Source organism: Acomys minous (genome assembly GCF_964271855.1).
Source record: "Acomys minous genome assembly, chromosome: 15".
Classification (NCBI taxonomy): Eukaryota; Metazoa; Chordata; class Mammalia; order Rodentia; family Muridae; genus Acomys; species Acomys minous.
The window spans coordinates 85,137,088-85,151,427 of NC_140497.1; the positions used below are offsets into that span (position 1 = coordinate 85,137,088).

At 44.8% G+C, this 14,340-nt stretch overlaps 1 protein-coding gene and 1 long non-coding RNA gene across 6 annotated transcripts in view; one reads left to right on the forward strand and one right to left on the reverse strand.

Moving 5' to 3' along the window:
• The window catches only part of HELB (DNA helicase B), a 58,620-nt gene extending 53,256 nt beyond the window's left edge, over nt 1-5,364 (reverse strand). For 4 of the 5 annotated variants that reach the window (XR_014775224.1, XM_084760599.1, XM_084760602.1 and 1 more), the window contains exons 1-3: nt 5,042-5,363; nt 3,080-3,487; nt 1,415-1,584 (exon numbers count right to left, since the gene is read on the reverse strand). Coding sequence is in view for 4 of the 5 variants with exons in the window: in XM_084760599.1 (XP_084616725.1) it covers nt 1,415-1,584; nt 3,080-3,487; nt 5,042-5,222 (759 nt within the window). In the remaining variant the exon portion in view is untranslated. Of the gene's footprint in view, nt 1-1,414; nt 1,585-3,079; nt 3,488-5,041 lie in introns of all 5 variants that reach the window. The other variant, XM_084760600.1, reaches the window with a different exon arrangement.
• An 18-nt stretch (nt 5,365-5,382) lies between these two features.
• LOC311585425 lies at nt 5,383-9,704 on the forward strand. The gene is made up of 3 exons (XR_014775226.1): nt 5,383-5,743; nt 8,703-8,906; nt 9,572-9,704. It is a non-coding gene; the product is annotated as an uncharacterized lncRNA (long non-coding RNA).
• Nucleotides 9,705-14,340: the final 4,636 nt, after the last annotated feature.

The window sequence follows — 14,340 nt, forward strand, 5'->3', positions numbered from 1 at the left end:
CGCCATCATCCTGAACACAGGCTTAGGGTCTCGCCTGCGGAAAGAGCTGCAGCACACGCTTAATTAATCAGTCCGACTAAGTCAGTGTTTAACATGAAACACGTGAGTAAGATTCCAGACGGAAAGGCACCCTGTGCTGACCCCACTTTTGTAGGGGCCTTTGCACATATTGGGAAGCGAATGGCTGCCTTACTTGCTTGGCTTGCTTGGTTTCCCATGTGTCTATGGGTAATTTTTCCAAAAAACAAACAAAAACAACAACATCAAAACAAGGCATTTCACTTCATTACCATTCACCTCCATTAATTTCACAGAGACACCTTGCCGAGGCCTCCTTTTACAGATTGCCCAGTGTTCCCTCAAAAGTCAAACACTGAAGTCACCTCCTGCCTAAGAATGTCACTCCATTTGGACACAGTGCTTTTCACAGAGACTAAGAGAGATAAATGAGACCATGGCACTAATGATACTGTCCGACTGAACCTTAAACTCCTAAGATTGCTGTCCTTCAATGAAGGACAAATAAGCACACAGAAGCAAGTAAGCGAGCTAAGCTTAAATTCCCCCAGCGAGAACTCTTCCTGCAGAGAAGAGAAAACTTGTAGATAGCAACACGGGGGTAAGGAAAGTCCTGAGCCCTGATCCATCCCATGCCCACGCATCATTTCTGCCTTTCCTTCCTATGCTGACCCTAAGTCTAGAGCCGCTCTGGAGAAGGTCATCCAGGGGGTACCTCTATTTTCTTGCTAGGGTGGGAGGCAGAAACCACTTAGTTCTCACACCAGAGATCACTCAACTCAATCAACTGGGTTTTCATTTGGAGAACCACTTTAGCGCTACCAAGATTTAAGGAACCCATTGCATTCCGGCACCATTCGGGCCTTCAGATGGCGCTTTTGACCCTTTAGCTCCAACAATAAGAACAAATGCGACTTCCTTATAAACAGTGTTATTGTGCCACGTAACAAGCAATTAACAGCAGGATGTACCTGAGAATATACCTCTTCAGAGCCATACTGGAACATGGGACAGTGGCCTGCAGGGCAGAAAGGACTCAACAGATTCCTTTTGTCCTCAAGGGGACTGACACACATGACAATTGAGTGGCCGAGAAGCATGTCACATTACATTACATTAGATGATTAAAATAACAGTGATAATCTGAACGGCGTACATCTTGCTATTTTCTTTCCTGTTTATTATTCGATTGATTTCCTTATTTATTGACTTTATAGCTGTGTCAGAATTCCAGACAGAAGGCATTTCTGTTTACCTGTAACACGTGAGGGGAAAAAAAAATAAACCTGCACTCCATCCTCATAAACTCTCCAGAGAAAGACATCCAAACATCGCCAGCTTTGAAGAACTCTGCCTTATACAAGCTTACAAAAGGCTGAACGAGCGTCTTACTTACCCTCCTGAAGCCAAGTTTCCACGGCTGTGTACCCAATACCTCCTCTATCTTATCCAACACCCCTTCAGAACACGAGGTGAGGAGCCTTCTAAAGTGTCGAGGGAGAAGCACTGGTAGGAATTCCATGACTTTTGGGAACCGCAAAGCTGTCGTTACACTTATAAACGGGACTGCAGGAGATCAGGAGAGAACAAATCAAAACACACAAGTGAGCCCAGAAAGACTGACTGGGAAGGTTTTCTCTCTTAGTGCAATCAGCTGAAGACTCCTAAACCTTAAGGATTACGCAATTTACCTGCTGAGGAACTAAGAGACTCAAGAGAACAATTCTACGAAAATGGCGACTTCTCTTGTTATAAACACCAAACTTTCTACTGTTATGCACTGACTGCTTCTTCGCCTTTTGTTCTATGTACAACATAACCGTAAGAATAAACCTGGAACACATCCTATAAGGGTAAATTTTAAACCGAGCACAAAAATAAATCATTTACACATTAGCCTTTACAATTATTTTTCCCAACTGCAACGATGATTCTTTTGTCCTCAAAGTCATCTTGACGGCTATGCAAAAATTCCTTTCCTTTCATTATGAAAGGAAATGTCTTTCTGTAACATGGACGCTCAGATAGAAAACCAAGTTTTGAAGCTAATTTTAAGTCATTCGGAATTAAAGTAGCTCTACAACTCCAGAACTTTCCTTTCTCTTCAGTCCTCTTAAAAAGAGGGACAACTGAGTTCTATCTTGGGTACTCTCCATGAACCCGAAAGTCAAGGAGGGGGAGGAAATCACAATTTCAAGGTGGAGGCTCCAGGATTGAAGATGGCCACAACAGGATCCTTCCACGTTGCAGGAGAGGAGCACCAAACGCAACAGCACAATTTCATCAAACTGACTTCCAAGGGGACCTAGACATGCCCAAACTTTTGACACTGGAACATGCTATCACTTAAAAAGTTTATGACTTAAAACTAAACAACTGAATCACAAATAAATAAACCTCAGGTCTTGGGTTTGTTTGTTTGTTTTGGTGTTTTGTTTTGTTTTGTTTTGAGACAGGGTTTCTCTGTTTCAGCCCTGGCTGTTCTGGAACTCACTTACAGGCTGTGGGTAGCTTTTGTGTCCTTGATCTGAAATGCCTGTGAAAAATATTTGAGGCTTTTATTTTATTTTAAATATTTAATTTAGTGTTCTGCATTCCAGAAGAGGGCACCAGATCACATTATAGATGGTTGTGAGCCACCACGTGGTTGCTGGGAGTTGAACTCAGGACCTCTGGAAGAGCAGTCAGTGCTCTTAACCTCTGAGCCATCTCTGCAGCCTGGCTTTTTGGCTATTTATTTTGTAATAATCTATAAGAAGCCTTAGGAATGTGACCCATTTGTTTTTCACATGCACCTTAGACACACAGGCTGAAAATAACGCTGTAAAATAAGTTAATAATTATGTGGGATAAGATAGAGTTCATGTCTATAGATCAGAAAATGTCACCTATAGTGTCCAGCCCATGCTCAGAAACTTTTACAATATGGGGCATCTCAGACTTTCTGATTAGAGATGCTCAATTTATCCTGTGCAAGATACAGCAAGAATTAACAGCTGAAACACTCCAGTCACTGAATGTCTGGATGACACAAAAATTCACCAATAAAAATCATACTTACATGATTTTTCTAATTTCACCACATCATCCGGTAGCACATCCTGCTTGTTTTCTGTAGACCGTGTTTTACTTTTCTTTCCAGTTTCTCTGTAGAAATTTATTAACGTTTCCCGGAGATTTTCAAAGTTTAGACTTTCATAGACCGACACTTTATTTACCCACTTTAAAAATGCATCTATGCGCTCAGGGGCAAATTCACATTCTTTAAGAAAAAGCGAACAGACATGCTTTTTCTGACCCAGTGGCGCTATATCGGGCTGTAAAAAGTATGACGGAAATCCTTGGACTTGGTAGCTGTTGGATCGCACAGGTTTTAATACCTGGACCTTCACCCGCCACCACGCACCTCTGAGCGGGAAACGTCCATACACGGTACATTTCTCTTTAGTATGTTCATCGGGAATAGAAACTAGAGAAGGGGGCAAAGAGAACAGGAAATTTGCAAACTTTCCCCAATATTTACCTCTTTCTAATAATACACACACACACACACACACACACACACACACACACACACGCAGGCAGCACCCCATACAGACAGCCACCAGGCTCTGCCCGGGTGCTGCTCCAATTATGCATTCTGGAGGTAAGCACAGCGCAAGCCATGGATTTGCTCTTCTAAATCCAGTCTACCCTCCACCATCGCCTCAGTCAATACCAGTCTTTATGCAAGACTGAAATAATGTACCATGGAGCTTCCATTCACACAGAGCTATTCAGCTCTCTCAACTGTACTTGCTTCTCCTGGCCAGTTCCTACGGTTACTACAGAGCTCGGCTCAGCTCACATCTTCTGCAAAGCCTTGTCTGCACCGTATGAATATCACTTCTCCCGGTGCTGCCTAGTATTCCTTCTAAGCACGAGGCTGTGGTTACTTCTGTGGTTAAAAAATGGCCGCCTAAACTGGCTGTGGTGGCGCATGCCTTTAATCCCAGCACTCAGGAGGCAGAGGCAGAGGCAGGCAGATCACTGTGAGTTCGAGGCCAGCCTGGTCTACAAAGCGAGTCCAGGACAGCCAAGGCTAACACAGAGAGACCCTGTCTCGAAAAACAAAAACAAAAACAAAAAATGGCCGTCTAGTTCATGAGTGGTATTTCTGTTGACATGGCAACTTCATCATTTTCTCTCCCTGGTGCTGACCCAGTACCAAATACTTGTCCGGGATAGCCAGTTGCACTTCCACCACCATGGAATCCTAACAGTTAATTGCCATACATGGTCAGCAGCTATTACTCTACTAGACCATGCAAATACAATGTGTGTGTATGTGGTGTGCGCACGTGTGTGTGTGTGTGTGTGTGTCTGTGTCTGTGTGTGTGTGTATGAATGGACAAATGTGTATGTGTGCATGTGTGTATATACAAGTGTATCTGCATGTGAATGTGGATATGTAGATACATACATGCAAGTGTGTGTGTGTGTGCTTGTGTGTATGCACGAGCGTGCACGCGGCCGCTTTCTCAAGGTTTCTAAAGAACAACTTCGTTTTTGATTCAGACAGGCAGTAATAATTAAAAGATCCTGTTTCTGAGCCGGGCGTGGTGGTGCACGCCTTTAATCCCAGCACTCGAAAGGCAGAGGCAGGTGGATCGCTTTGAGTTCATGGCCAGCCTGATCTACAAAGCGAGTCCAGCACAACCAGAGAAAGCCTGTGTCGAAAAACAAAACAGAACTGAACAAAACAAGATCCTGTGTCTGGGTAGGAATATGGGCACCGTATCCATTTCCTCGACTGTAAAACTACCTACAACAACTGTTAACATTAAATGAGATGATATATGTAAAAAAGCAAGCTTAACACGCAGTATGTGCTCCTAGTCACTGCAATTATCACATGTTCAGTAAGGTGAAGGAGCCAGGCCGTGCCACAGATCTGTCAACTGCAGTGGAAGACCGGCGCCGGGCAGAGAGAATCGAAACTACTCTGAACCCTGCCAAGCCGGCCCAGCCGGCGCTCGCTCACCTCGGATGCGTCCGGGGAGGCTGCCCGCCTTGATGCCGCCGCTGCAGAGTTCCTCGGCGTCTACAAACTCCGACTCCTGGTCCCCTTCATCCTCCTGCACACAGTCCTCCTCTTCGTCGTCGCCCTTATACGGGTGCAGAGGGCCCAGCAGCTCGCGCAGGAGAACACAGGGCCCAGCCATGCTCCCTTAGGCGAGCTCACCCCAAAACAACTCCACAAAACCCCGGGCGAAACCCAAGATCTCAATCAGCCAATCAGCTCCGCCACTATCAGACCATTAACTTCCGGGAACGCGGGGGGGGGGGCGGTGAGATGGCATGAGGGCGTGGTCTGAGCGAGGCTCCGCCCCCTGGCTTTCTAGGGAGGCCTAGCAAGCGAGAGAGGAGGGGCCCCGCAGACTGGGTGCATGCACCTTTCTGGAGGTTCCTCTGCGGACTAGCATCACTTTCAGAACAGCTCAGAAGTTCGGGAAGTTCTCTACGGAAAGGTCACGTCTCTTGGGCGCAGAGAACCCCGGGAAAGCAGGGCATCTGCGACTCACCCTCCTAAAAAAAAAATAGCAGCAGAGGCTTCTGAAGACCTTGCGGCGCCACCCAAACCACAAGACTGAATCCCCAGTCGGAGAGCCTGGAGCCAATAGCTGGGTGCCTCATTACCTCAGAGGGCCGCGGAGAAGTTGAATTTATGTCACTCCTTATCCAGGTAGATCTCTAGATCCCTTTCCATGCCCTCTGCTCTAGGAGTTAAAGCTGTGATGCGGGTTCTTATTTTAATGCATGGCTTAGGAGATCCATTTTAATGCTCTGCACGATTTGGAAGCCATTGGCTTTGATGGGTTTTGATGGGTTCTGAAGCCCCTTCATCCTTCTCCGTTTATAAACGGAGACTTTTTAAAACAGCTGACCTAGTTCCTGTTTTCTATAATGTAACAGGTGGGAGACTTGCAGCTGAGAGTATATGCAGCCAGAGGCAGGACCATGGTTCTTATACTGGATGCTGGGATAATACTTACAAGTCATTGTGCCCATTAAGGAGCGCTATAAAATACTGTTTTACTTTATGGGTGTCGTTTATTATGTAATTGCCCTAATGTTAAGCCTGAAAGCTGTAATGTTTACAAATCTAAAAACTGTGATGCTGGTTTCTAATAAAGATGTTTCTCATACCCAAATGCCACAAGCACAGGGTCAACCATCGGCACATCAAATACATTTTAAAGTGAAATGCCATTTGTATTGAATCTGTACAGGCATCTTTTCTTTTAGATTTCAGTGTGTGTGTGTGTGTGTGTGTGTGTGTGTGTGTGTGTGTGTGTGTGTTTATCTTTTCCCTGCACGTTTGTCTGTGCACTATGTGCATCCCCAATGCAAAAGTTCCCCCTGAAAACGGAATTATAGACACTAATTAGGTCCTGAGTGGATGCTGGGAATCAAACCTGGGTCTTCTGGAAGAGCAGCCAGTTCTCTTAACTGATCAGCCTTTTCTAGCCCTGACACATTTCCCTTGCCACTCTCTGAACAATGCAGAAAAGTATTTACATAGCATTTGCCTTATATTAAGTATAAATAATCTAGAAATGACTTAATTGGAGGATGCAGAAAACTTATTAGCAGAGAGTGAATGCCCCGGGATCTGAGGGGGTTGGGACCCAATCCTCCGGAGATGCAGAGGAACTCCGGTATTGGCAACCAAGAGCTAGCCTTGGAGAAAAGCTAAACTGACCTTCCCCTTAGGTGTAAATTGGTAAATGTTGCCGGAAGGGAAACTTTGTTGCCAGGGACGGAAAGCCCTGTGTTTCCAGGGCTCTGTTTTACTTCCTCAGAGTTAGGCCTCACACCTGGGACTAAGGGCTAATGGAGGTACCTATTTAACATACCAAAGCGGCCCAGCCTACCTGGTTCTCCCAGCATCCCTCAGTCCTTTCCTGTTACAGGATATGGCTAGCATACTCCACCCGTACCCAAACTTCTCCAGCCCGGGTGCTGGGCTGCCCTTCCCTATATGATCCAGCCACCTTGTCCACCCTTTACTATGGATTGGCCTCTTTGCCTGGGCCACCTTGGTCGTCTGCCCCACCCCCACCCCCACCCCCGCTTGCTCTTCCTCCTCCCCACATCCCCCCTCCCCCTCTTGGTCCTGTTTAGTCTACCAGCCATGTTCAGCCCAGATTCCTGCCTCTGCCTGCTTTCTTCCTTATTACCTACAGTGCAAGTCTTCTCCATACTTTAGGAGTGGTCATGTACTTTCCTTTTATTCATTTCTTTTTTTCACTCACTTCCTTCACACGCGGTTATTGTTTCGCCCACATACAGAATCAGGCTTTCAGCAGGGCAAATCCGGTAGACACCTTTTCCGCCTGTTTTGCCTGAACCCTCGGCAGTATTTGGCACTGAGGACTGTCCTATCTTGTCATGTCTGATGGCCAAGTTCTGCCACTTGCCTTCTATAGTTTCCCTCCTGCCTGCCTGGCCACTTACGTTCTCATTCATCTTAGCCTTCTCTGCTGGCCTCCTGGTCTCACACACACACACATACACACACCCTTTCACTCTGAAATTCACCGCTCAAAGATCCGTCACCTACATGCTTATGACTTCCATTCAGTTAACTCCTCAGCAAGAGACGGGGCTTGGCTGGAGTCATGTTGTGCAGTTAACCACAGATGCTGTGGGTTCATGAGTTCCATAGCCTTGTCAACCTTTTGTAGCAGTTCCCTCCAAAACTACTGCATTCTATCCTGCAGGGAAGCTCCCTAACACAGAAGGTAGACAACACACACAAAAAAAATGCTTCAGGAAGTCCCTGAAACTGAGCAGATTCACTAGACTCTGTCTTCCTGAAAACAAATAAGCCAAGTAGCCTAGAGTTACTCTCTAGACAAATCAAGCTACAAAGAAGACTCTGAGATCAGACCAGTTGCCTGGAAAAAACAGAAACAAGCCAAGATGCCTAGAAGAGAGTTAGACAAACTAAGTAACTTGTAAGAGGGACTCTCCAATCTGTTGACCTGCCTACAGGCTGTGCAGTGTGCTCCAAGTTCCCAAACTGTGTGAGCTGTCCCCCATGATGTTATATCTCACAGGTATTTCACAGGTAGCTGTGAAATAGTGCTACCCAAAATATTTTGCCTTGTTTTAGTCATGGTTGAACATTAATAATACATAACATAAACCACATGCATAGCTTAAAACTTTCTATTGACTACATTTAAAGCAAAATAGAGATGCTGTATATTTAGCTTCGCCTATCTGAAGTATTATTTTGAAATTGTAATCAACTACCGTGGTTTGGATGAAAATGGTCCTCATAAGATCATATCTTGGATGCTTGTCCCCACTTGGTGGAACTGTTTGGTATGAATAGGAAGTGTGGCCTTGTTGAAGGAGGTGTGTCACCGGCGTTGGGCTTTCAGGTTTCAGATGAACACTCCACTCCCAGTTAGATCTCTCTGCCTCATGCTTCTGAATCAAGATGTGAGCTCTCAGTTACTGCTCTAGTGCTGTGCCATGCCTGCCGGCCACCATCTTCCCCACCGTAACAGTCATGGATTCTAACCCCCTGGAACCACCTGAAACCCCCTGGGACCATGAGCTCCCCTCCCCACCCCCATTAAATTCTTTCTTTTATAAGCTGCCTCAATGACAATGTTTTGTCATGACAGCAGAAGAGTAAGGCATCAACATAAACAATGGCCATGGAATATTTCAGACATTTCTTCAGGTTTTCCAAGAAGTCAACATAATGCACGGACAGGTAGCAAGAGAACAAGAGTGATTCCCAGGTCGCCCATGGGCAGTCCATGAAGATTAGGCTCAAGAGAAGTGGGATGCATCTAGAATTTGCTGGTTGGAAAGCTATGAGATCAGTAAGTAGCTACTAAATGATTTTTTTTTTTAAAGCTCAACCATTCTTTTCTGGAAACACGGCAATTAATCTCCTATAAACCATGCCCTGATGTCATTGTTCCCTTAAAGTCTGTCCCAGGAAATGTATATTAAATAAGCCAATTAATCTGAATTGGGAACCATAATCTCTAATTACTTAATACACACAAATTCTTATTTGGATGTTTTTGTGTCAGATAATGTCTTTTGGGTTGACATTTTAAATATGCTTGTATGTATGTCGGAATGGCCCCAACTCAGGTCACACTGTAAAGGTATCATTAGTAAAACTTAAACATTTTATTGGGTGAGTGGGAAGGGAATAAAGTTTAGTGACCTGTTTAATTATTGTGTTACACTAAGGATACAATTAAGATGTAGCCATGATAATAGCAGCCTCCATGGCCATGCTGAAAGCATTCAAATTAACTCATCTTGGCAAGTGTTTAAAATAGTGTTCTGTCTGCTTTGGGATGGTGGAGTTAAAGGCAGAAAATGAGTTGGTGGTAGCACTACCATACAGATCGACGGTTACATACAGTATGAAAAGCTAAATAAAAACTTGTTAGATTTGTTAGTCAACAAATATGTACTCGTGTCTTGTAGTTTTACTGCTCGCTGGTATCTGACTCCTTTCTATTTCTAGGTGTATGGAGTCCTACTGTGCTTCATCAGCATCGACTAATTGTTGCTCTGCATTGCATTGTTTCCGCTCTCCGGGCCTTGGCGCTACCTTGAGTCTGGAGAGCCTGGGAGTCTGGGAGCCTGCAGGATCCTGGTCCAGGTGGGAGTGGCAGGAGGAAGGGCGGGGGGGGGGGTAAATATCTTCTCCCCAATTTTTAGCATTACAGCTCTTTCAGGCGATGATAGCCCTTCACCAAGAAGGAGCAGAGCAGCACTCGAGTGGCCAAGGGAGCGAGCAGCAAGGGAGGGAGGGAACATTTCAGTATAGGATTGTGGATGGCTCGAAGGACAGCGGGAGATGGTCCCCGCCAGGCAGTCAGGTCCGAAGGTCCAGCAATGAATGTCTGGAGAGAAAACCCTTTCCATAACAGCCCTTCAGGTGTTACAGCCCAGTGAAACGGCAACTCTTAGATGATCATCGGTGAAACAGCTTGTGTCACTTTATTTGAGGCGGGCTAGAACTATATAAACCCTGGGCAGTGGGAAAGGATTGCAGGGTGGGTGCACATCACCGGTTGTGGCTGGGATGCTGGTGATGCTCTGTTTGCATCCAGGTACCAGGTACCAACATGTGACTACCTGTGACCACCTTGAGAACTGCAAGGTTGGGGTTCTCCAGGCTGGGGAGGGGGGGGGGGCGCATGAAGCAGGGAGGGACCAGTTCTACTCCTACCAGTCTCAGGATGACATTTTCAGTCTCAGGTTTGAGATTCTCAGTCTTAGGTTTGAGATTGTCAAGGTCTGGACATGTCTCTGACTCCGTGCTTGATTTTCCCGTCAGCCAGGCTATGTGCCCCACAACTTATTTTGGCCAATGGAAAAAGCCCTTTCAGAGCAGAAGTGTCAAACTATGGAAGCTCCACTCTCCACTCCAAGTGTCCGTTGCCTGGTCATTGCAGCACCATGAGGTGGAATAGTGTGGCATCATGTGACAGACAGTGCAGGAATGATTCTGCATAGAGGGGCTGTTTCTCATTTCATCTGAAACTAACCTGTCTTTCCTGAGGGGGGTGGGAGAGAGGGAGAGTGAGCGGGAGGGGGAAAGAGAGAGAGGGAGGGAGGAGGGGAGGGAGGGAGAGAGTTCTTATCAAACAATTCCTGTGACTTAATCAAGATGTGTATATTGGCAATTGATAGAGCAAAGGTGTAGAAAACTGTGCTAGTGCCCTGACCTAAGGAACTGTGGATGCTAAACTACTGAGGCATTACCAAAGGAACACAAGGGGGTGTGTGCCCCACTCTCAAAGAGCCAACGTCTGTCTCATCCCTTAGGATCAAGACTTGCAAATAACTAGAGATGTAACCAGAAGGGAAGTGATACAAAGTAAAAGGTGTTCTAGAGCACCTGGTTTTCTATTATTATAACAATGCACTATTTTTACATTTAAACAACTATTTATTTTATAAGGATGACAAGCTGATACTTTTGTAGAAAGATGAATTATTCTTTCTACATTAAACAATGACATAAATTATTATGGCAACAGTTTTCTTTAACCAGATGTTTCACCAGTGACTGACACAGAGAGTCTATGATTTATTATTAAGCTGTAAGCACTATGCTGAGCAGATTCTGGGCTACTCTAATCCTAATACCTTTAAAACCTACATAAAAGCCAGTCACTTACCAATCTGAAAACTCTAAGGTCAGCTTCTGCTCCATCAGTCTGACCTTACCACCATGTGCTCACGGCCATCTTTCCTTAATGCCACTCCTTTCTCTCTCCTCCTCCCTCCTCCTTCAAACCCAAGCCCAGGCACTAAAATCTCTGGCTTCCTCTCTTCTGCCCAATCATAGGCTTTAGCATCTTCAGTTAGCCAATCAGGGATAACTGGAGAACATTCCTAACATCACATGAATACAGGAAATAGTTCAGCATTCATAACACTGCCCAAGGCAGGGCAGTAACCAGATCTCAAAGCACTGAAATTGCATCTGAAAACACAGTTGGACCTTCCTCCAAGATACAACCACTTAAGATATGCCGAAACTTAAAAATAATTCTACCTTTGAGCATCCATGTGAGGACATTCCTCAAGACCCCATGAAATGCATGTGCCTTCCTCTTGGCTGCGACAGTGTTTTGAAGAAAATGAATTAAATAAATTGATACTGATGTTAAGACATTGTATCTAAATGTTACACCCAAAGCAAAGACCTCATCCACGTCAGTTACAACCCCATTCAGTTTGCTTTAATCACATAAGTCCTTCTTCATGCTGAAATATTTGATGGACATGGTCCATATACTTACATTTCTGTTTCCTTGAAAGTTTATAACATATACAAAAGTGTGGTCATTGAAAAGTACTTTCTCCTTAAGCATCTCTCTAGAATCTTCTTTACTATCAAATGCGCTATTACTGAAATAAACAGAAATAAGCAGTAAAGCATAAACTCCCAGCTTCCATAGAGAGATGGTGCTAGGCATCAGTTTTTAGGTGGCCATGTAGGATTTTGTAGGAATTGGGTGAAAAGTATTCATCTCAGCTGGTATAATTCATAAAAAGCAGCAAACTATGGAAAGAATTAGCAAAGATGGCACCTATGACTTCCACATGAGCACACACTGGCAAATGCAGTCCCCTACCCCACGCCCACATGTGCATGCAGACACAACAGACATGCTCATTAAAAAGTGTCCATCAAATACACGAGGAAATTGCTAATGAGTTAAGTGATGAGTGCAGAGCTGGGAATCAAATCCAGAAGGCTGGCTGCTGAGCACGGCTCTCTGCTCTGGGTTCACATCTTATACATGCCCCACAGGCACACTCAGGGTTGCCAGGAGTTACAACTCCAGCATAATGTCAATTATTCCTAATACAGCACTTCATTTTTGCTTGTTTGAGATGTATCAAACATATGAGTCTCTGTGGGACCTTCAGGTAGATTTAAATCAGCAATGAAGACGCCACAATATCATGTTATCAATAAGAGAAACAGTTCCCGCTGCAAGGAAGTCACCTGTTTTCTTACAATTATTAGGTCAAGTTGTAAGTAGTTTGAGGATCAATACATGTAGAAGAAATGATTATTTTTTAACCCCTTTTCCTTTTTGGCTCTATTTTGGACGGATTATTGGTGACTGACCACTTACCTATAATATTTGACCATGACTTCCTATTGGAAGCAAACAGAATTCCTTATGTTTCTCCCCTGCTCCTCAGAAATCTTTACCTACCATCTCTTCACTACATGGTCACTTAATGAAGTGAACTGCTGTATTAAGGATGTTTCTGTAGTCAGGGAATTCACCTAATAAAGATGATGAGCAGGTGTTAAGACCCGCTGATTAAACCTTAAGTTATGTTTATTCTTCCTCCCCTGAAATTTCACTTTCAACTGACTCTTTGCTATTGTATTAATTGGAGGTTCTCCACAGCAGCCGTTCTCAACCTGTGGCTTGCGACCCCCTTGGCAAAACTCTATCTCCAAAACTATTTACATTGCAATTCATAACGGTAGCCAAATTAGGGCAGGGAAGTAACAATAGAAATAATTTTATAGTCGGGGGTCACTACAACATGGGCAATATCTGCCCAACAATGAAAAGTCCAAGAATCCAGGAATTATTCCGTCCACAAAGCTGCACGTCTCAGCTGGTCTTCGGTATACACTGGAATCCCAGAGAAGTAGGCAGAGAATGCCCAGAGAAGAAACAGCCTTGCCAGCGAGAGTGAGGGCAAGCAGGCGAAGAGTGAGTGAGTGCTTCCTTCTTTCCTGTCCTTTAGGTGGGCTGCCACCAGAAGGTGTGGCCCAGGGTTCAGGTGGATCTCCCCATCTCAAAAGATCTGAATTTAAAGTGGGTCTTCCCGTTTCAAGTAATAATTAATAATAATCTCTCGCAGATGTACCCAGCCACTTGGGTTTTAGTTCATTCAAGATGCTGTCAAGGTGACAACCAAGAATAGCCATCACAGTTGTGACATCACTCTCCTGGTCTTTTTCTGATGTGTAAGGCTCACGTGTATATTTAGTTGTTTATAGGCTCTCTGCATGTCACCATGTAAGCTTTTCCAAGCCAATACGTAAGCGTGCATGGAGCAGCGTTCTCAACCTTTCCTATGCCGCCGCCCTTTAATGCAGTTCCTCATGTCCAGTAACCCAACTCATGTGACCCTAAATTTAAAACATACTGCAGTTGCCAGTGAGTAGGAGCCTAGGTTGAAAAGTTTCTCCTCTCAGATCTGGAACTTGCCTAGAGAGAGACGTCCAGATAGGCATGAGTCATTGACCTTCTCCAAACATCTGGTCAACCCACCACTGGATCAGAGGATCAGGGAGCTCACCAAAGGGGAGAGACAGAGCCCATGGCCCATACAAGGCCATATTTGAGCCAACCCATGCAGATGGCTCTTCCAGTCTCAGTAACACCTGCATTTCATAGGAGGGAACTTAGAAGACTTGAGGAAATAGACTCAAAAAGTAAGGTGATAAGAATCAGGTATAGGGGGCTGGAGAGATGGCTCAGAGGTTAAGAGCACTGGCTGCTCTTCCAAAGGTCCTGAGTTCAATTCCCAGCAACTACATGGTGGTTCATAGCTATCTATAATGAGATCTGATACTTTCTTCTGGCGGGCAGGCCCATCTGCAGGCAGGATGTTGTATACATAATAAATCTTTTTAAAAAAGAATCAGGTATAGAGCATTCTGTGGGGAGGAAGGGGTAAAGCATCACAGAAGATTGAGACATAGGAAGCCAAAGGAAAGGATACGATCTGAGGGGT